This window comes from Galeopterus variegatus, unplaced genomic scaffold (genome assembly GCF_000696425.1).
Source record: "Galeopterus variegatus unplaced genomic scaffold, G_variegatus-3.0.2 Scaffold5430, whole genome shotgun sequence".
NCBI classification, from domain to species: Eukaryota; Metazoa; Chordata; class Mammalia; order Dermoptera; family Cynocephalidae; genus Galeopterus; species Galeopterus variegatus.
The window spans coordinates 58,186-80,287 of record NW_007731541.1 but is presented as its reverse complement, the minus strand read 5'-3'; the positions used below and the strand labels follow the sequence as shown (position 1 = coordinate 80,287).

Here is a 22,102-nt window from a genome sequence, read left to right as displayed (position 1 = left end):
AGGACCGGCCCACGTCATAGATGGCTCTGTGTGTCCCAACACCGACTAGGACAGGCCCCAGTCCCAGGTGCTCAACCAACCCCTGCTGGGAAATGGACACTGTGCTGCCCTCCGCCCCCAGTGCAGCACCTGTGCATGGGGCACAGCTGTATAGGCACTGGCACCTCCACCCTGACACGGCACCCCCTCGGGGAAGCATCGAAGGGAAGAACCAAAAAGCAAACAGAAGTGCTACCCGGCAGGGAAGACCTCGCTGTGCTCTAAAGGGCAGCCACCAGAAAGTAAGTGAGCCGTCAGGTGAGGAAGTAGCGTTCCTCACTCCAGGCCCACCCCCTCATCTGACAGGGCTGTGATGTTTAGGAGGGTGGAAACAGCTGCCACGTGTGCACCCGTCATCTCAGAGGACAAGAAGGTGGCTGTTTCAAACCCAAGGGTAGAGTTTATGACGTGCCACACGGCTAATGTAACAGCACCACGATGACTCCACCTGCCACGCCTGTGGAGACACCTTTTCTGATCCGTGGAACCTACAAGACACCAGCCCAGGAGAGCACGGGACCTGCCTGGAAGTGTGCGCCAGGGGGGCAGGCGGATGGCCTTCTTCAGGAAGGTGAGCTCTGGGTGGCAGAAGCGGAAGACCTGGTCCACCACGTGGGGCTGTGGCTCCACGGTCAGGCAGAGCACAGCGAGGGGCTTGCCACGGCTTGCTCGGAACACGACCTGCAAAAGAGCAGCCATGCCTGGCGTCAGGACCGGCACTCGGGTCCCCTCGGAACAGGCGTGCCCAGCACAGGGAATGCATGTGGACATGCCACTGTTACTTCTCTTAGGTAAGGCACACTCCTTAAGTCCTGGTGAACAGGCTTGCTGTCTCACGGTAAGAAACTACTTCAGCCATAATTCCAGCGTGCGCACGGGAAGTCATTCTGGAAGGATCTCGACACTAACCTCTTCAGGTCCTATGGGTGCTAATGGGGGTGCCATGTTCATGGATGGGCACACTAGCATGAGCTCACTGAATCCAGATGGTAAAGAAAGGCTGTGCCTAAACCAAAAGGGCTAGAAATAGAAACTTTTCTGTTTTTAACAAAAGTTACTAAAAAACTTAATTTGGACAAGTGATATAATGGCCATCCTTATTTCTTCACACACACACTCGCGCATGTGCACATGCAGAAACACATGTGCACAGAGAGGCACACATGTACACACGTGTACATGCACACACGCGTGCTCACACACAAACTGCACACGCACACAGAGGAGGAGTGGGGGAGGGGGAGTAATGGGAGCAAGACCTTCTGAATATAACCTGTTTTATATTTTGATTTTGAACTCGTGTAAATGTTTTTAGTTGATTTCTTAAATCAAAAAGAAAATAAAAGAATCTCTATATACTGAAAACAAACTGAAACAAATCAAACTATATATCAAGCTGATTATACAACTACCCAGAGAAAGATTTTTTAAGTAAATTTAAACCACAAGACAAAAAGGATGTAGGGACAAAAACACCACTCAGAAGTCTTGAACTGCAGTGGTCCTGTTTGTGGTTGGCAGTGATAACTTGAGAAAAGCACATACATGCACACCAGCTGGTGCAGCCAGCAGCATCAGGGCCAAAGGGGCTTAACTAGTGTGATCAGCAAACTCGTTATATACAAAAGGAAGGGGACAAACACGTAAATATATTGTAGAAGATAACGGGAGCCAGGTTTCTCACTAAAACGTCAAAAAAAGACAGCAGGAATAAATCCCATGACGCTGGACCAGTACTAGAAGAACTGGCGTGAATTCACGGTCTTTGACATGACATAGATAGAAACAGAAGTCTGTGCACACACAGGCACATGCTTCTTAGGTCTCTCTGCTAGGCAGGACTAGCAGCAATGACACCTAGCAGTAATGAGCACTCTGAGCACCAGATTTTGGTTTCTAAATATCTTCTCCACTAAAAAGAACCTTAACTAAATGGCTGGTTCCAGAAATACAAGACTAGCCTGGAGCATCTCGTTGTGCCAGGCAGTAAGGGAGGGCTAACAGAGTGACAGGGACGTGTCAACAGGACACAGGAGCCAGCTTGAAGGGGCTGCCACTGCTCAGTCAGGGACAATATGAATATGAGCAGCAAAATAAATAATGATAGTAACAAATTTAATAGAATAGAAATTCACAGATACAAAAATCAATAAAATAAACAGAATGAAGGAAAAGCTCGATCTCAGAACACTGATAACAAATGCAGAAGCAACGGCCAAATTGGAAAGTCACCAAAAGGCAACCATCACACCAAGTACTGATTCGGGCAAGATCATCAGTGGATGCCAAGACATAGAGGGTAAAAGTTTTATGAGGAACAGGATATTCACATAGTCTCAGAGTATCTCCCAACAAAATACTTATTTTCTAATCACTAAGTATAAAATACTTTGTAATTTTACAGGGAGGAAACGTGGCAGATGCCATCTTAAATAAATGAAAGAGTTAACATCACCAGCAACGGGACAGATTAACATCGTGTCCCTCCCAACATGACGTTCTGAGAAGAGAGCAAAACGTCTGTGGTGTCCTGCCCAAAATTCATAACCTGAATCTGACCACAAGCAAATGTCACGCAAGCCCCACTGAAGGCATTCGACAAGACAAGCAGCCTGAACGTCTGAAGGACAGTTCGGGCCACATGCCAGGCAGGGCCGCAGGACACACCCTGAGCCCAGGCAGTAACTGCTGAGCACTGGGACATGTGTGACCCTGTGATGAGATTACACCAGTGCCAATGTCCTGCTTCTCATGGCCCCACCTTGGTTGTATAGGAGAGTGTCATTATTTTTAGGAGAGACCAGCTCTTAAGTTCCATGGAGAAATGGGGCACTATGTTGGTAACTTATTCTCAAACTGTTCACAAAAATATATGCATCAATATAGAGAGAGCAATAAGGCAAATGCAGTAAATGCAGTAAGCATAACAACCAGGAGGTCTGCATGAACAATGCATGGGAGTTCGTTGCACTATTCTTGTGACTTTTCTCTAAGTTTGAAATTATTTCCAAAAAAAATTTTTTTTTTTAAGGCACAGATGCTAACCTGAATAGGATGGCAGTGGCCAGAGAAAGAACAGTTTTATCATTTAAAGAATAATGTCTACCATGGAACAGGAAATATAAATATAAAACCCATGAGTTCACAATGAGATGACAAAAAACCAACCATCTTCGGAGGCACACATCAGTATTTTGAAAGTTGATAAGTAAAGGGAATGAATCTAACATTCACCCTGACTTTCCAGTACAAAGTTGATTCCAGAGTAGCCAAACTGCCAATGGGAAAGGTCTGGTTTTAGAAGAATCACAGGAAGGAGGCCAGAATTGGAATTTCACCATTTTCCACCCCTGATGGAGTAACGGGTGTGGGCCACGAGCCTGCAGGTCCTACAGCAAACACACTGGGCGTCAGCATCTGAGCCCACGATGACCACCCACCACCATGGCCTCCGAGGGTGACATGGTCAGCCACACTCAGTGACTCCAGGGACAGAGCACACAGGACAGCAGGTCCTGACCCAAACAAACCAACTGTAAAAAGGCTGGTGAGCACAGCCTGGACACCAGACAATACCGAGGACCTGTGCTAATGGGGGGCAGTGATGATGGCACGCGGTCAGGTTAAGAAGGGTCCTCACCTGTCAGAGACGCATACTGAAGTCATGTGGGTAATCTAATAACATTTCTGGGGTTTTCCTTAAAACTCCAAATTCATGTGAAGGGATCACAGTTTCAACATAAAGATTACTTTTAAGTGTAAACGTTTGAAATCTTTCCTGAACGTCCCTTATCTGAATAGAGCTCAGCCTCCTGAAAGGAAGCCAGCAGACTGCCCGTCCACAGTAGCATCAAAAAGACAACAGACCCTTCCACACCTTTCCTCTGAAGACCTAATTCTCGCCCCTTTTTGTTAAGTTGGCATATAAACCTTACCTCAGGTATTCAGCAACTTACTCATTTCTAAGCACTCCCATGGGCATGTGAAAATAAGTCTTGTTTTTTCTCCTGCTCATCTGTCTATTGTCAGTTTATTTGCAGGCCCCTGAGCATTCAGACCCAACATCTGGTGACAAAGATGGGACGGTTTAGACCTCCCACACGTGTAAGGAAAAAGCATTCTCCTCAGAGTTAATCTACAGCACTAAATACAGAGCAGACATACTCCTTAGACAAAGGCAAAGCTGAGACTCGCATTTAAATAAAACAAGTTTTCGCTGGTGATGGGGCCTGGTGGGCACAGGGGCCAGAGCCAAGCACAGTGCGCCTCAGGATGGCAGGGCAGCCCTCGGTGCCACTCCCTCCCATTGGAACATTTGGTCTGAGCTCAGTTCTCAGCATTGAACACTACTCTCAGGGCAGGGGAGGAGGACCACAGTTTTGTTTTTGCTTTTTACTTTCGAACTACTACAAGAGGCATTTGTCCACCAAAACAAATCACTTCGGAAATTCCTACAAACAACAGGTCTCAAGATCCTCCTGAGAGTGACTTACCAGCGGCTGTTGAGAAGCACATGCCTTATAAACTTGGCCTTCCCTCAGGAAGGTAACTAACGATTAGTCTTATTTTTGGAAAGAAACTTTCCACACTCACACACACACCGACTAGGGAATGCCATGGGTCAGGCTCATGAGGTGGCCACGAGTGGTGACAGCTACAGCTCCAGGACGCAGCAGCCGCTGGGACCACTGGGCTTCACACCAGAGCACCACGGCTGCACAAGGCAGGTGCCAGGGCGCCATCTCCACGCTGGACACCCAGTTGGGCTGCGCCAGCATCTGCACAGAGCTGCTGCTGCCCTATTAGGACAGGAAGAAAGTCCACCTCCAAGGCCCCTGCCCCCATCCCAGTCCTGCCCTAGACCCAGCCCCTCCCCTCCCCTCTAGGAGGGCAGAAAATTGCAGAAGGGTGAGGCCCAAAAAGGCCCCTCCATTAGAGTGAACCAATGATACACCTTGCCCAGTCTGCAGGGAGGACACCTGGCTGGCACCGTGAGACCATGGAACACCGGGCATCCGTTTGTCTCCTGCCCCTTTACCTTGGCATGTTTGGTGGGCATCGTGCTAGACTTCCAAGTGGACCCAGCATCTGTGCCCTCCTCGGAGTGCAGCTCAGCGGAGGCCTGTGAGAAAGCAATGAGCACGAGTGGTCCATGAGGTGCAATCACGGGCACCCAGCACGTGTGCACACAGGAGCAGCCGCCACCTGGGCTAAGGCCCCCCGCACACCTCATCTCCTCCATTCTAAGCGCCAGGCAGCTCCTGCTACTGACCAGCCTCATGACACCAGAGAGGAAGCCAAGGCTGTCAGGAGCTACTGAAAGGGCACACCCAGCTTGTAGCCAAAGCCTGAGGTCCCAGCCCCTGTCCTTACGCCTGTCCAAAGAGCCGGCATGGACATCTGTGAGCCTCAAGGAGTTCCTCACGCTCACCTGAAGCTGCGGTCCTCATCCTACAGAACTGACCTCAAAAGGCACATGCTCCACACCCCTCCCCAACCTCCCGCACACGTGTTTGACTCACACACGCTCTACACAACACCTCCAGTCCTAAACCCCACCTTGTGTAGAGGAGCCAAGGCAATAGTCACAGGGGCAAACAACACTAACTTGAGGGTAGAAAACACCAGAATATTTCAACCCATTAGCTCTACTGAGGTTTACAAAAGCCTTTTGTACCGATTCAGTAAAGAGAACCGGGAGGACACAGTACCCGCTTGCAGACACCCACAGGCAGAAGGAGAGAAGGCTCTAGGCTGCTGAGCACAGTGCAGGTGCCAGCACTCTCAAGGAGTGACAAGCAAGCAGATAAGGCCCAGAGGCTGAGCACCTGCCCTGGTGCAGGGGAGCACTGTCGAGACCTGACAGCCTTCTCAGTCCCCCCACCACTAAACCCCAGTGTGCCCAATGTCCAGCACCTGCGCCTGGGCCAGCTGCCCCATGGAGAAGCTCTGGTACTTGAAGGGGATGTGGATGACCTCCCGGGGGCGCAGATAGAGCTGGGGGGACAGGCTGCCCTGCAGGCGGAACATGTCCTCCTCCACCGGTGTGAGAAGGCCAGCAGCATCTTTGAGGTACCGCCACTCCCGGCTGTCCAGGACGACACTAAGAGGGGGAAGGGACACAGCTGAGGTGCTAACACTGCTCTTTCCAGGAGTGCCCTGTGGGGAATGCGCCCCATCCACCTGAGACTGGGCCTCAGTAGAGGGGGAAGAAGCAGCTCAGCCTCCACAGGACGTGCCCGGTTCCATCCAACACAGGCCTGTGCAGGGGGACGGGTGGGAGGGGCTGCCTGGAGCTCTCACCTAAGCTCAGGATTGTCGATCTCAATGGTCACCGTGTGCTGCGTATTGTGGGGGTTCTTGAGTGCAAACTCGAAGAACTCGGCCGTGCCCAGCGTGGCATAGAGTGTGTGGTGCGTGGTGATGGCCAGGCTCAGCACACTGGCAATGCTCTCAGCCTTGGTGCGCTCGCGGTAGGCGTCAATGACCTGCAGGTCCCGCAAGTGCTGTGCACGGACACTCTGCTGAGCCTGCAAACCAAGGGGCCAATATGGTGGACGCAGTCCCAGTACACTCTCCTCTGTGAGGGGCTTGGTCTGCTGGTCACCTACCCCACTCCACCCCAGAATACCAAATTTCTTCTGGAAAATCACCACCACTGCCTGCTTCCTTGACAATGTGGCTTCAGTGGCACTGGCCCACCCCTAATGTGGGGTGGGTCTCAACCAATGTTAGGACAAAGAACGGGCATGCCTGTCCCTCACTGGCTGTTCCCTGCATGTACAGGTCTGTGCAGCACCCTGGCTCCTCTCTTCCCTGCCCTGTAGCTGGCCTACCCCACAGGGGGCAGGAGGTCTGCCCTGCATGCTCTGAGACTCTCTTCGCAGCCATGAGGCTGGTGCCCGGGCACAGTGGGGGAGATTAAAAGCAGTGGTTTCAAATAAAAGAGGAAAGAATGGCCTCAAAACTAAGCCTGGTGACAGGGCTCACCCAGCCAGGTCCCCAGCATGGCGAAGGGAGCGGATAGCCAGCACGACACTGCCTCGGCAGGTCTTGGCTACCTCCTTCTTCAGGTGCCCAACAATTCCAGGGGCTCTGGCAACACAGATACACGCTACAGGCTGGAGACTGGCTTCTCCTGTGAGCCTTACACTAAAAAGTAGGGCCATCAGAGTCTGCTTTGCAAGATTTGAGGCCTAGAAGGGGCAACCCCCATGCTGGGGAGATGCCAGGCCACAGCTGCCCCAAGAACCCACTCGGCTGAGCAGAGACCCTCATGTCTCACACTGAGAGGCTGAGATGTTGGAAGGATGAGCTGACTTGAATGCCTCAGATTTGAACACAAAAGTTGAGGACAAATCATGGTTTCTGACTGCAGTGACTCTGGAGACTAACTTTCTGACATCCAGAACTCTGGCCTGTCCTTTGCAGGGATACTGAAGCTGAGCCTGTCACTTCTCCTGGGATTTGGAAGTGGGAGGTGGCCGTGTTCACACATGAGTCCCCTGGGCATTTTATCAGCAGAGCTTCTCAGGGTAGTGGAGCCTCTGTCAGTTGCACCGGACCACAGGACAGTCAGTCAGGATGAGAAAGGGAACCATGAGTGGCTTTTCCACCTTGCATGGCTCTGACCACTTCTAGCTGAGGGGACAAGATCCCTTCTGTCCACTCAGGACGAAACAGTGGCAGGCTTTTGGGTGTGGCCACTTGAAGATGAGAGCACAACTGGCCTACTACACTGGTTGCCCAAGACAGGGCACAGTGACGGCCACTCCCGATTGTACTGTGGACTCGAGGGTTACACGCGATGGGTAGGGACAGCATAAACCTGGGGTTGTGAGGAGGGCACCTTCTTGCCCACTCCTGTCTCCTTCCACACAGGACACTATGAGCTAACACCCCTGGCCTCCCTCCACCTGGCCCACCCACAGGAGGAGGGGTGGGTCTCCTGATTGGAAGGTTCTGGAGCATGAACAAGACAGGCACTGCCCTGCCTCTCCTCTATCCTTTGGGATCCACCTTCCTGCAGACACAGCCGCTGCTCACACCACTCCGGGCCGGGTGGTCAGCTCAGTAACAAAGATCCCACCTGTGGAGAAGGCCTGCCACTGCCTGGTGGTGCCCGTGACCAGGCAAGCTTATTTTTAAGTCCCAGGCTCAGTGTTAGAAAGCACACTTGCCTACAGACATAAGCCAAATCCCCAATGTCAGCTTCATTGATAAACAGCCACCAGTGAGACAGGGGTGACATTTTGGGCTCCATCTGCCACAATCCTATGTCATTTCTTCATCAACTCAAAGCCCAGGTGGGAAAGGGTGATGTTCCCGGGCTCCTGGGCCCCCCACGGTCCACATATCCCACCGCGGTCCACATATCCCACTGCAGGGCCCAGCACTGGCTCAGGCAGGGCCCATTGCCACATCAGGGCAGTGAACCACAGTGAGCCACTGGCCAAGATGTCCGGGAAGTAAAGCTCTCTCTTCCATGGCACTTGGCATGAGATGACAACACAAAAGTTGAGTCTAATGGGACCATTTTGCTACCATGAGTGGTTCCTGGAGCTGCTGGGACATCACTGCAGGAAGCTTGAGGGTGAAGCCAATACACAGAGGGCAGGGGGAGGTGGGGAGAGGCAGTCCCCGAAGACAGATGCAGCCTGGAGTTGGCACCACCCTGAGCTGTCCAGTCATTGCATCCAGACTCACTGGCTATGTGAAGAGAACTTAGCAGCAACCCATCAGCACCAGGCAGACTCGGTGCGTCGGGACATCTGCTCAACACAGAGCAGCTGGGCCGGAAACCAGAGCCAGGGCCCAGTGCATGCTGGGCTTTTTGTCACTTGCAGCCCCGCAGAACCCCCACACAAGGAGCTTAACCTGCCAGCCCTTTCTCCCAGGCCCAGCCAGGGTCTACAGGGAAGGGGGTCACCCCACAGGCCTGCGGCTTTGCACATGTGTAGTGGCTCCCACTGACTTATAGCAGTCACTGTGGGCCAGCCACTGTCCCGGGCACTGAGCACGTATCAGGCTGAGTGACCCTCATAAGGAAAGCACAGCACAGAGGGGCCAGTGACCGTCCCCAGGCATCACGGAGATTTGGATGCAGGGATCAGGATCCATGGTCTGTGTTCCCAGCAGCAGGCCAGATGACCTCCCGGCCGAGAAACCCTGGACAACAGGACTCCTGCCCCAGCTCCACCTCCCTCATGTCTGTACTGACTGTGGCGAAAACGACCCTGAAGGGGGAAGAGACCCACCCAGAGTTCTTGTCCACCCCCAACCACGACCTTCCGAGGCCAGGACTCCACAAGCACTAGTGAACTCATCGCACGCGCAAGACCAGGCGCTCTCTTCCCAAGGACTGGAGGAGTTGGGAGAACTCCTAGCCTTTCTTCAAAAGAAGGTTGTAAAAGCTCTTGAAGGAACAGGAACCTCCACATATTTGCTAAATCGAGTCACTTTCACCTCAAAATTCCACAGGGCTACCAACCCAGGAACCTTAGAATTTGGTGGAAAACTCTCTTGTATTTACCAACCCAACTTTCCAGATCCATTGCTGCGCTCAAAACAGGGTGCTGAGCCATCAGCTTCTCTACCAGAGCACACCGTGAGAGAGAGAGAGCTTCCAAGTTCACAACGCTGGTGGCGCCTTCCCTGAGGACTTGCCATGTGCCCGGCCCAACCACACCAAGGCGGGGCCTCTTAGTGTCCCACATGCCGGCAGACAGAACTGAGGCGGTCCACGCTGGGACCTCCAAAGACCACAGCCTCCAGCCGCACCTGCCCATGCCTCCCCACACCACGGCTCCCTGCCCAGCCCTGGGGCTCCCCGGCTCCCGTCCTCTTGCTGTGCCCTCTTCACCCCGCATCAGATGGACTGACCTCCTTTCTGCTCCCGCCCTAGACCCACAGCCAAGGGCAGGGCCCAGCTGCTCCATCCACAAGGCATCCTGTGAGCATCAGGGCCTTGCCGTCCACACACTCACCTGCCTTAATGGGAAAGGGACTCTCAGACGATCTTCCTCTCTCAAGGCCTCTGTGGCTCCTTTCCTCTGTAAACCCTTACGGTGCAACCATTCCCTCCTCCCATTTCTGAGTTGCAAAATATAAAAGGGTCTATTTAGATTTTCAGCCAAAAAAGGAAATTTTTCTGGTCAGAATTACACTGACAACCCAAAATACACATGTTAAGTGGTTCACAGCTCTGGCCCCCAAACTTGGAGAACCTCAGAATCACCTGCAGAGCTTTCTTAAAAACCCAGGCTCTGAGGGTGCCCCCCAAACCAACTGGAATCAGAATCTCCAGGGGTGAAGCCCAAGAATCCACTTTTATTAAAAGCTCTCCACGTAATTCTGACTTAAAAGTGTCCCTCAGTGGCTGAAAGAGTCCCATTCTCTTACACTCTGCAGCTGGGACTTGGGAGGAAGATAGAGGGACGACAGGCAGGTCTCACTGAGACCGGGGAAGGCGTACCAGCATGCTGGTCCTGCGGCCGCCGCCGCACTCTGCCCCAGCCTCCTGCAGGCGCACGGCCCTCATCCGCTCCAGCTTGCGCCTGCGGATGGCGTCCGCCTCGCAGCCGGCACTCCGGGGCCCCGCACTACCCGGTGGGTGGCTCAGCAGCACGGCGGCCAGCTCGCTGTCCACGTCGGCCAGCTTCTGTGCCTGCACCACACGCGCCGCTGTGGGGAGGGGCAAAGGAGGAGTCAGGGTGGGGTGTGACATGCACGTCCACTGCAGACATGGGGCAGGCCTCGTTGTTTTTGGCACGTCCAATCTGCGCAGCTTGAAGAGGCTGGTAGTGACGGTGACATTTTAACCTGGCCGTCACAGCAGCCCTCCTTTCACCAGCCCTAAAGCAAAAGGAATTCTGACTTGGTCCTTAGACACAAAGTCATCAATACACCATGAGATGATGTTCTAGGTGGAGAAAGGTCAGTGCTCTAGCTCCTGCTATCAGGATTTCATAGGGCCCACTAACTGCTCCAGGATTGACAGCCCTACTCACAGGCAACCCCTGCAGGGAGTGCCCCTGCCCACCACGACACCTTTCTGAGCTCTCAGAAGCATCATCACACTGAGTCCTCAAGCCCACCCATGTGGGGAGTCATGAGCCCCCGGTGCAGATCAGGCTTCTGGAGCTCAGACTGGGCCTGGCTCCAAAGCTCACCTCTAGACTCTGTGCCCAGTTGCCCCTGGACTGCCTGACCCCCAGGGCAGCCCGTCTCCTTTGAATGCCCTTTAGCAGATAAACAGAAGCCCACACGGGCCAGGACCTGGCAGATGGGTGAGCAGCCAGCACAGGATGCTACATTTCCTTCTGACACGAGAGATTCAGGACAATCTCGTGACCAGCACAGGCAGGACAGGTGAGAGGGGCTCATAGGACCTGAGTCCTTCCTGACTCTCAGGCACCTCCAGAAGTTTCCCACGGGACACGAGCACCAGCCCGCACTCTCCCAGCCTGGTTCCAGGCTCTCCATCGTCGGACCCCAGAAGCCCCCGAGGCGCTCCAGGTGGTAGGGAGCAGTTTTTCTCCCTAGCTCGCCCACCTCTTCCTCTGTCACAAGTAAACAAGTGCCATTTCCAGCTTCCTTGCCACCATTCTATCTTACATCCATTAAATTGCTCTTCAGATGCTACAAGTTGGTTTTGATGCCCTAAATGGCCACCCCAAAAGAGCACTGGACATGTCTCCAGCGTGCAGGTATGAATTGGTCTGCGCTGCCCACAGCCAGCCTTCAGTGGAGGGACCGGGGCAGGCTGGGGGCTTACGACAAGCTCAAGTCTTCAGACTGTATCACCCCAACACCTGCCTTTCCTGGTTCCAGCAAAACCAGAAGTGACGTTCCAGAATGACCACAGGGGACCACACTTGCTGAGAGGCAGGAAGCACTAAGAACCTTTTTAAAATTTTTGTGAGACTTCCGAAATCCAGAGCCCTGAACACCTCCTGAGCCCTGAACACCTCCCATCCTGGTTCTGATCAGAACAGGGCGTGGAGGACCATGGACTCCAGACATACTTGATTCCCTCAATAAATCTTTCCTGGCTCCAGCTCCCTAGACTGCTGGGCCCAAGGCTGGGGCTTCGCAAATAACTTGGCTGTTTCTGGAATGCAGGGACTTCTTTCTCCATGGATCTGGCTCTCCATCCACTCTCTTGGTGGTCAGAGGACCAGCTGGGGATGAAGAGGCACTAACCCTAAAGCAGGGAATCCAGATTCTCGTCCAGGTTCACCACCCTTAACCACAGCATTGGCCAAGTCACCGGACATCCCTTTGCCCCAGTTTCTTCAATATTAAAACGAGGAAGCTAGCCCAGAACAGACTCTCAGCCTGCTTGGATCATGGATCATGATCTGCTGAGACCACTAACAGGGTTCCTGCGGACCCATATAGAAACGAGGAGCCACAGGGTCGGCCCAGTGGCGCACTGGAGAGTGCGCCGCTTGGGAGCGTGGCGGCGCTCCCGCCGAGGGTTCGGATCCCATGTGGAGACCGGTTCCCACTCACTGGCTGAGCGCAGTGCAGGCGCAACACCGTGGGTTGCGATCCCGTTACCGGTCAGTAAAAAAGACAAAAAGGAAAAAAAAAAAAAAAAAAGAAACGAGGAGCCACAGACAACTGAAAAAAGGAGCCACTCAGAGGCTGGTGAGTCATCGCAGGGCCCGTCCCATGGGAAGGGTTTGCAGTGTGGGTGGTGGGGGAGACAAGCCCACCAGGGGAACACCGGCACACAGCATGGACAGCTGATCTGCTCTCCAATCACTGTGTGTAGACTGGTCAGGAATACAGAACTGCAGGGGGTGCAGTTTGCTGAAAAGACTCAGGCTCAGACCAGAGTTTCCGCACAACCCAGGTGCACCAGATCTTACAAGACCCAGAAGTACCTATAAAGTCAACCATTAAAACCTGATCTGCACAAAAAGCCTTCCCCAGAGAATCAGCAGCAAAGCAGCAGTTTAGCTCAACCACAGGGCTCTAGTGCTGGTCCCCACAGGAAGTTCCCCCATTTTAAGTAAGCAAAGGACAGCAAATTAGTTCCAGTGCAGAGTTTAAGTGGTAAGAACAGCAAATTATCCAACACAGAACTGAAAGAAAAAACAAAATACCGACAGCCCAGAGACAAAGTTTGATATTAAGTAGTAAAGGTCTAACACCACCAAAGAACACCTATGAACCCTAGAAGGACCAGAAGCCCCCTGGGATACCCAGCTGGGGTGGTGGGGGGCCAAGGCCCTCAGCCACACACCCCCAACATCCACACCAAGCCCAGGGATGACCACTGAGCCGCCACTGGAAGCCCCCTGGTCTCCCCTGCTGGAACGAGAGGGGTGCCACAGGCCTCGACCATGCCCCTCCTCCTTTCTACTCCTCCACCCTATTTTCTTCCCCATTTCCCTCCCCCCTGCCCCCCAACAGCTCCACGACAACATCTTAGAATGTATAAAATAATAATAATAATGATAAATAAATTAAAAAATAAAAGAAGGCTCACAGCAGTTTTGCATTTGCACAAGATGACCTACAACACTGGGAGAAACACCACTTTAAAAGCACTTCCCACCTTTAATTCAAGGAACAAGTATCTTATGTTCAGATCTGTAGGATCTTAAATTTCAAGGAGATAATAAACTTCAGAGCTTCCCTGCTGTGAAAAATATTTCCACCACACCAGGTCTTTCCCTCCCAAACCTGGGTCTTTCTTTCCCAAGGTATGTAATTGGTTTATTTCACCTCTTCACAACGTGGAGAGTTTTAAATTCATTTTTAAAAACCAGTCTATGTTCATACTGACCTTCTCTTCATTTCCTCTTCCCCTACAGGGAGCAGTTAACCAGACACAAATGCCACTCACAAGATTACCATTTCTGTAGGAAACGGCACAGCCAGCCTGCAGAGCCCAGTCCAAACAGTGCTGGGTGTGATGAACGGCAGATCAACAGGGCTGCAGCTCCACAGGACCATTTAGTCAGGGCACCAAGCTGGACACGGACAGCCACCAACTGGCTCCAAACACAGAGGGGCACCAACACCACCACAAACACACACGCACGTGCACGCGGCTTTCCACCTGTCACTCCTTCCCACCCCGCACCCACCATTCACGACACACCCATACATGGGTCCAACAGTCTCAACTCACGTCTTGGGCCTCCACTCATGAGGAGGCTGCCTCCAGAGAAGCGGCCAGCTCCATCATTCGAGATGACTCGAGACCTGGACGGCGGCAATGCACTGGACTTTCTCACTCTCTGTTCACACGAGTGACCTAAATGAAAAACACCCCCTGCATAAGATGCTAACACCAAACAAGAGTGTGATGGAGCAGGTCAGTCCACCCTACAAGGAGTTCTGGCTTTCTAATGGCCCCCGCACACCCTGACGTGCTAGCGCTCCCCAGGGCCACTCTGCTCTGAATCTGCCTTGCAATGACAGAGGGCAGGTGGGAGCTCGCTTTTCTTGAACTCTTGCAGCTCTAGGTTTCCATTCTCTTGCCATCTCAGCAGCAGCCTCTGCCTTCCTGGGATGGATGAAAGAAGCAGCGCTCACAGCTCACTCACACGCGGATCCTTACCTGTGCTTCTCTGGACTGCAGTGTGGGATGCTTCACAAACGTGGACCTCAGTCTTCTGAAGGTCACACTGTTCAGGGAAAGGCCTTGGTGCACTTGTGTGTGCAAACGTCTGACTCCACACACTCATGACAGTGAAAGAGCCTCCACAAACTGGAACCTTCACTGGAGTATTTTCACCACAGAAGCCTTTGGAGAGCAGCAGCATGGCCTCAGGATAAACGTGTCCACAGAGCAGGCTCATGGCCTGGCTTCCCCCAGCTGAATGGGGAGTGGTGCCCTGTGAACCTGCAGATGTGAGTCCCAGGGAGAGGCAGTATTGCCCAGGGCACACTCTCCTGCAAAGAGGGTCCCACAACCTCGGCAAAGATGTTACCTCCACTCAGGGCAGGGCCAAGCACAACTAACGAAGCCACGTCCCAAAATGAACCACCCAACTTGCACACAAAATGCTTGTACTATAGATTTCCCCAATCCCAACAAGATAGTGTTGAATACTTGCAGGCCTGGGGCGTCTGGCAGTCTTCTCAGGAGCTCTTAGGAGCAGCATCCCCTTGCCCTGGGTTTCCCACCTCTCTGTGTCCCGTCCCTCCCTGCCTTCCTGCAGCCCCAGGGGAAGGAGCTGTCTTCTCCAGTCTTTCCTGCTCAGCTGGGCCCCTCCTCTGATGCTGCAGACCCATCTGCTACTCTGGGTCCCTTCCCCTCTTGCCTGCCAGAGCTGCTGTTCTAAGGGGCAAGCTCAGTGCTAGGCGATTTGCACAACCATCTGCCCACAGAGGTGAGCCATGTCCTCCAGGTTCTCCTGGTGACGAAGGTGTATTTCCATCTCCAGCAGCCTGACAGTCGTGTCTCTTTAGAAGGGTTCTGAAATGAGGTTGGAAGGGGAGTGCCTGTCCTTCCAGGGACTTGGCAGGTCCTTGAGCAGCACTGAGGGAGCGCATCCCCTCCAGACCCGAGGGACAGCAGCCTGGGTTCTGAAAGGACATGCAAGCTGGATGCTGAACTACAGCTGGTGACCCTAAAGGCACTGGTGCAACAGGAGGCCATCCCCCCAAAAATACTGGCAAGGGCAAAGGCCTCAGTTTAGGGGTGGAGGAAGGCTAGATTTAGAAATTACAGACAGGCTGAAGTCAATCTCTCGTGAAATTCTAGGAGAGGTTTACTTAACAGACAGACTGAAAGCTAATTTATATAGCAGTGAACAAAGTCCCTTCCCTCAAAGAACCTACATTCCAATGATTTTTAAATTCCTTCAGTCATCCTGAGTGTTTTCTGTGAGTCTCTGCACACACCGGGCGCGCCTTCCTGCCCCTTCCTGCAGATGGAGCTGTTTGTGGTCGCCCGCCCCTGCCTTCTTCACAGGGTGGAAAGTGATTCTGGCAAGTGCCTGACCTGTCAGCTGTCTTCCCTAGCACCAGTGAACGCGCAGAAGCTCCTGCTCGGAGCATCCCCCAGGAGGCAGCTGCCAAAGCTCATGGGGGTCAAACAAGGGCCAGGCCACCTACTCACACACGCTGAGGACTCTACTCTTAGAGGACAGGTTCCATGTGCCGGGCACTCACAGCCATTGCTGCTGAGGGCCAGCGGGCAGGCTGTCTCCTCCCACTCCTGGCAGTGACCAGGAAGGCCATTAACACATGTGTCTATAATCTCTTTCTGGGGGAACGCTGTTCTAGCTGAAGTCCCAGTAGCTGACACCCCCTTATCCTACTGTTCTTCCTCGCTGACCTCAACACAGCTGGCGACACACAGTGGTAGCAGCGGTGACCCCCACCCCTCACCCCTGCTCACGGGCCCATGCCACACCGACAAAGACGCAGCCTCAGCTTCTCATGGCATCTGCAACATCCACCTGACCTCACTCTGAGCCGCTTCCTGGGAACAAGCATGTAGAATAAGAATCGTTCCAGTCTCTCTACTGCCCCTGGAGGCCTCTCCACCAGGTCCACTTGCCACGGCCCCCTCTTCTACACTCTGCATGGGGTATCCACCTTCCCCTTCAGATTAAAGCACATGACCTTCAAGCTCGGGCTGAGCCTCTTGTCAAAACACATTCTTCTCCATGGGATCCATTTTTTACCCTAGATAGCATCATCGTCATGGGATCATGATTCTCATCCCTACAAAAGGAACCCTGGCGTCAGCGCCCCTTTGCATGGACAGATGTTCATGTCTCGTGGCCTGAGTTATCTTTTGAAGCCCAGGAAGAACAAAATTCCAAGGCAAGATGGGCCTTAGGCTTGCTTATCAATCCATTTGTTAATCTTTCCACCAGCACTCTAGGTACACAGGCAAACATGATGACAAGCAAGAAATGGTCACTGTCCTCAAGGAATTCCCAGACTTGTGAGGGGAAATGGCAGAAAACAAGCAGAACAGGGCAGAGACAGAGTGTCCAGCAGGGCTGATAGGGCACAGGCGCCTAATCCAGGCCCAGCCATGGGTACCACAGCCAGAACTCCAGCACAACATTCACGCCAGGGGCCCCCAGCCTCACCACCTTCCACATGATGGAGATGAGGTGCCCCAGGCCCCCAAGTCCCTCTGTTTCCCTCCCACAAGCTCAGAGGCGGCCAAAGCTCCTTGCTGTCTGCGTCGTTTCTTCCCACATGAATTCACAGCAGGGACAGTGGTTCATGGGCTGACAGGTCTCGGCAAGCTCTCTGCCACATCCCAAGGACCTGCTCCAAGAAGAAGCAAGCCTCCCAGGGACCTGGCATGTGGCACATAGCACCTGCACTCACAGTGGGGCAGCAGTGTACTCATCCCACAGCCGGGGGAAGCTGGAACCTTCCATAGCTCTCTCGACCACCTTAATCTGCTGGCTGGTGGTTCCCTGAATCTCAGGCAAGGAGGCCTGGGGCCCACCCACATCTAATGAAACGAGCACCAGCCTATTTGAAGGCTGGTGATATGCACAACATTGAGAGATACAGAGTCCAGGGAAGCGGCTAGAAGGTCGGCATCAGGTCGAGATAGCTCACAGGGACAGGCGACCGTCGTTCTGGGAGCTCAGGCTCTCATGAGGGACAATGACAATCTCCACAGCAGGCAAGAAAAGCAGGATCCCGTGGGTCACCTCACAGACAAGCCATGCTGTTGGGCTTCATTACCATTTCCTCCTACTGTATTTATACTTAGAGCATTGATTTGTTTACAAGATGGGAAAAAAACTGGTAAGCTTAATTAACATTTGCACGCTGACTCAAATAGGATAAACGGATGGGAAAAACACTGGATTTCATCAGGGCACAATGTGTGATCTTAGATTGGTGCAGGTTTTCTTCCCCTTCAGTTAGACAGAAAGTTAGTCTGGGGATCAAGACATTGGCTACAGGGATGGAAATCCCTCCACACACACAGGGCTCCTGACACAGCCCCACAGATGCGGCCCCACGGCTGCAGCAACCACACCTCGGTCCCCTGTCAAAGTCTATCGCTACCTGGTATCCTTGAAGTGTGTGGTCTGCAAACACACATCTGGAGAACACAGACACTCAGCCTTGGGCCGTCTGCCCTGATGCCTGCCTCCCCTGGGAAAGCCCCTCCAGGAGGCTGCAGAACATAACAGACAACCAAGCTCCAACTGAACCGTGGGATAAAAGACAATACTACGTTCTTGCAATCCCTATATGACAAAAGCTAACTGAGAGACAGGCAAAACAGGCTGCTGAGAAAGTCAAAGGGCCTGTCTGAGAGGAGACATCCCCAAGCAAGAAGATGGGTTTCTCCCCATTGTAAGACCTGCAGGAGCCTGGGCCTGTTCATGTCACATGCTTCCCGGGATGGCCTCAAACTGCAGCACGCGCTGAGATGCAGCCAGCCAGTGTGGGGTTCAACCCGGGCTGACGTGCAGGCTCTGTCCTGCTCTGTCACCCTGCAGGCTTCCACAGCCATCGTCCAGTGTGCTGGCTTACACCTGGTGCTCCATGCATAATAATAGTTTTAGAAGGAAATAAAAGCGGTAACACTTTTTTTTCAAATAATGCAAATGTAAAGAGGAGGCCACAGTGCAGCGGCACTGACGTGCTGCGTGCAGCACGCGTCCTTCGCTAGCTCTCCCGCACTGGAGTCTCTTGAGCTGGCTATCCCAGACTCTCTCCCCTGTGAGCTTATCTCTCCCTCACAGGCAAAGTGTGAAAATGACAATTTAAGATAACATATAAAGGAGCCAATCTTTCTTCTGAAGATAAGATTTTAAAACCTGGAGTCACTGTACATTTGCGGGCTGGTGAAATAAATACAAAAATACCCAACACGGTCTCAGAACCAGAACGCTTCTTGCAACTCCTTTAGCTGAGTGAGCCCCTGAACAATGCCTGCTTCTCACATGTGGCTAATTTATTTCTCCAGAACCTAATTGAGTTTTGCTGTTTCTATACTGTCTGTTTTCCAGGCTGCCTCAGATTTTACATTTGTAAACAAGCAGGCAGCAACCTCCAGCCAGACTTAATGAGCTGTGCGCTCGCTTCGCTGCTGCGGCTCCGCCAGCCTCTGTGCTGTCAGCACAGGGTGGATGTGGCCCATGGGGCTCCGGGGTTTAAAATCAGGCTGAGTTTTGAGGAATGGAAAATTCCCTAATAAACCAACAGAGGTTTGAGCCCCATCCAGACAGACCCGGCTCCAGAAACATCAAATGGCTTGGGTTTTGTTGTGCATTCAATTTTGCCCAGAAAAATCCCAAACCTTCCAGAGTAACCTCAAGGGAGATCCAGTGGGTTGTCACTAGACCACATGTGCCCTCCGCCCTGAGGTGGGCACAAGCAGGCACCCAGCCTTGTGTTCCACGATGCCTCTGTCCCCAGCCCCTTCAGCAGCCCATCCCATCAGAGCCCTCAATTGATGCGTCTGGAATGTCCCTGGCAGGGTCAGCCTCAGTCACTCCCAACCCTGCCCACCACAGGCCCAGGTACGTGGAAGAGTGAAAACCAGGGCTTTGCTCAGTCTCTCTGATGAACAACCTTGGACACTGTCTGATATAAGGCCATGGTGCTGGGCTCCAAAAAAGCACTCTTCTCTGATCTCCTGTTCCCGAACCACAGGGAAGCTTAAGAACATTTCTCTTTTCCCTCCTCTGTGATGAGACAGTTTGGTGGGCTGGTACTTCAAATGAAAATCTCTCTTGGAACTTAGCCACTTTATCTGAGGATTGTCATAGAGCTGCCCCATGGATAGCACCAAGAAACACAACGTAGGCAAGCCTGAGATGACTAATGATCTCGAATCCTGACCAGAAATAAAAACATACCAAACAACTGGTGCCAGGAGACTTGGTGGTCGAGGACAGGCTCAGTGGTTGAGGACAGACTTTCCCTTGCCATGCTAATAAGAATTCTGCTGATTTCCTGCTAAGTGCATGACGCCTACAGTGTGGCCACTGCCCTGAGGGAGCCGCACTGGGAAGATAATGGTGCTGACATGGGAGAAATGGCAAGAAGGCAGGCACAGCTGCCGGGGACTCTTACCCACGTTGGCCAAGGTCAGGTGCAGCCAGCCCTTCACCACGGTGTGGACGCCGATGGGCCTGACACTGCCAAGCCTGGACACATCTCCACTCACCACCACCATGTCCTGCTCATATTCAGTCGCCACAACCTCAAGCTCATGGGAGACCTGCACGGCTGGCCGCCCTTGGCGGAGGAGATGCTGCAGAGGAAAAAAATGCACTCAGAAGCTAGAGTCTAACAACAGCCATTTCCAAGTGGCCCTGCAGATATAAGTGGCTCCCCGACCCACCAAGAAAGGCCAGTAAGGAGGAGGTGGAAGGAGCACCCTAACTCTGTACCACCTCAGAGAGGAGACTGAGGCAGCATCTTAAAAACTGGAGTCCTTAATATCGGAGTCTTTTTCACAAATTCTTTAATAAAGTGCAATCCAACTCATGTACTGAATAAACACCACTAGGCAATGGGGACACACAATGGACCTGGCTGCTGTCCTGGAGGATCCACCTCGCTGTAGGAAGGCTTAGAACAGAGGGCAACAGAATGACACAGGGAACACCAACCAAGCCCAGCTCCAGGGACAGCAAAACACTCCAAGACAGAAATCTGAGCTGAACTTTCAGAACAAAGACGAGCCCGTGGGCAGAGAAAGCTGGGAGGCACGCACCAAGGGCACACACAGCACAGGACCTCCCAGGGCCAGGCTCCCCTTCCACGTGGCTGCAGGGGAGACTGTGGGTGCAGGACCCTAGAGCGCTGGGTTGAGGCCAGGTGGTGAGGATCTCCATGCCAGGCCAAGGCTGCTCAGAGCAGGGTGAGAGCAAGACAAGCCCAGGCCCAGGGCAGCATTAGAAGGACTTTCTTGGAGCCGGCCCGGTGGCACACTGGAGAGTGCGCCGCTTGGGAGCGCGGCAGCGCTCCCATCGAGGGTTCGGATCCCATGTGGAGACCGGTTCCCGCTCACTGGCTGAGCGCGGTGCGGGCGCAACACCAAGGGTTGCGATCCCATTGCCGGTCCCCAGTGCGGGCACGACACCGAGGGTTGCGATCCCGTTACCGGTCAGTAAAAAAGACAAAAAGGAAAAAAAAAAAAAAAAGAAGGACTTTCTTGACCATGGTCTTCTCTGCTTGTCGAATTTAATCCCTCAATTCCCTGCTTGGACTCAGAAAACACTCTTCAGGCAAGCCTGGAGGAATGTGATGAACCAGCCTCACCCTGGACATTCTTTACTATGTTCCCTTGGGAAAGTCACCTGTCCTCTGTGGACCAGAGCATCCTCATACATAAATGAAAGTGTGGGAACAGGTTTCAGTCCCAGCTCTTGTCATTCTCGTACTTCTCCCACAGCAACACAAGCACCTGCCTCTGGGGCTGCAGACCCAGACCCGACCCCTCCCTAGTGGGTCTGGGAGCTCCCAGTGGCTTCAGACACTGCTGGCTCAGTGATGCTTGTCCACACTGCTCATGTTCATTGCATGCACATCTATGGTTTAAGGAACCTCAGCCAGGGGAATATGTAAAGACTCCCTTGGAGAACAGCCAATAAGCATAAGAAACAATGTTCAGCCTCACCCGGAAGCAAAGAGATGCAAATAAAAACAAGGTATCGGGCCGGCCCGGTGGTGCACTGGAGAGTGCGCCGCTTGGGAGTGCGACGGCGCTCCCGCCGAGGGTTCGGATCCCATGTGGAGACCGGTTCCCGCTCACTGGCTGAGCGCGGTGCGGGCGCAACACCAAGGGTTGCGATCCCATTGCCGGTCCCCAGTGCGGGCACGACACCGAGGGTTGCGATCCCGTTACTGGTCGGTCAGTAAAAAAGACAAAAAGGAAAAAAAAAAAAAACAAGGTATCGGGCCGGCCCGCAGGTGCACTGGAGAGTGCGCCGCTTGGGAGGGCGAAGGCGCTCCGCCGAGGGTTCGGATCCCATGTGGAGACCGGTTCCCACTCACTGGCTGAGCGAGGTGCGGACGCAACACCAAGGGTTGCGATCCCATTGCCGGTCCCCAGTGCGGGCACGACACCGAGGGTTGCGATCCCGTT

General features: G+C 53.2%; 1 protein-coding gene across 1 annotated transcript in view; it reads right to left on the bottom strand.

Moving 5' to 3' along the window:
- Nucleotides 1-22,102, bottom strand: part of NPHP4 (nephronophthisis 4) — a gene marked incomplete at its 5' end in the record, with an annotated part of 72,593 nt that overhangs the window by 4,310 nt on the left and 46,181 nt on the right. The window contains 7 exons of the mRNA XM_008589419.1: nucleotides 564-720; nucleotides 5,078-5,161; nucleotides 5,956-6,142; nucleotides 6,343-6,569; nucleotides 10,514-10,722; nucleotides 14,189-14,314; nucleotides 20,083-20,263. Of these exons, the coding sequence (XP_008587641.1) occupies nucleotides 564-720; nucleotides 5,078-5,161; nucleotides 5,956-6,142; nucleotides 6,343-6,569; nucleotides 10,514-10,722; nucleotides 14,189-14,314; nucleotides 20,083-20,263 (1,171 nt within the window). The remainder of the gene's footprint in view (nucleotides 1-563; nucleotides 721-5,077; nucleotides 5,162-5,955; nucleotides 6,143-6,342; nucleotides 6,570-10,513; nucleotides 10,723-14,188; nucleotides 14,315-20,082; nucleotides 20,264-22,102) is intronic.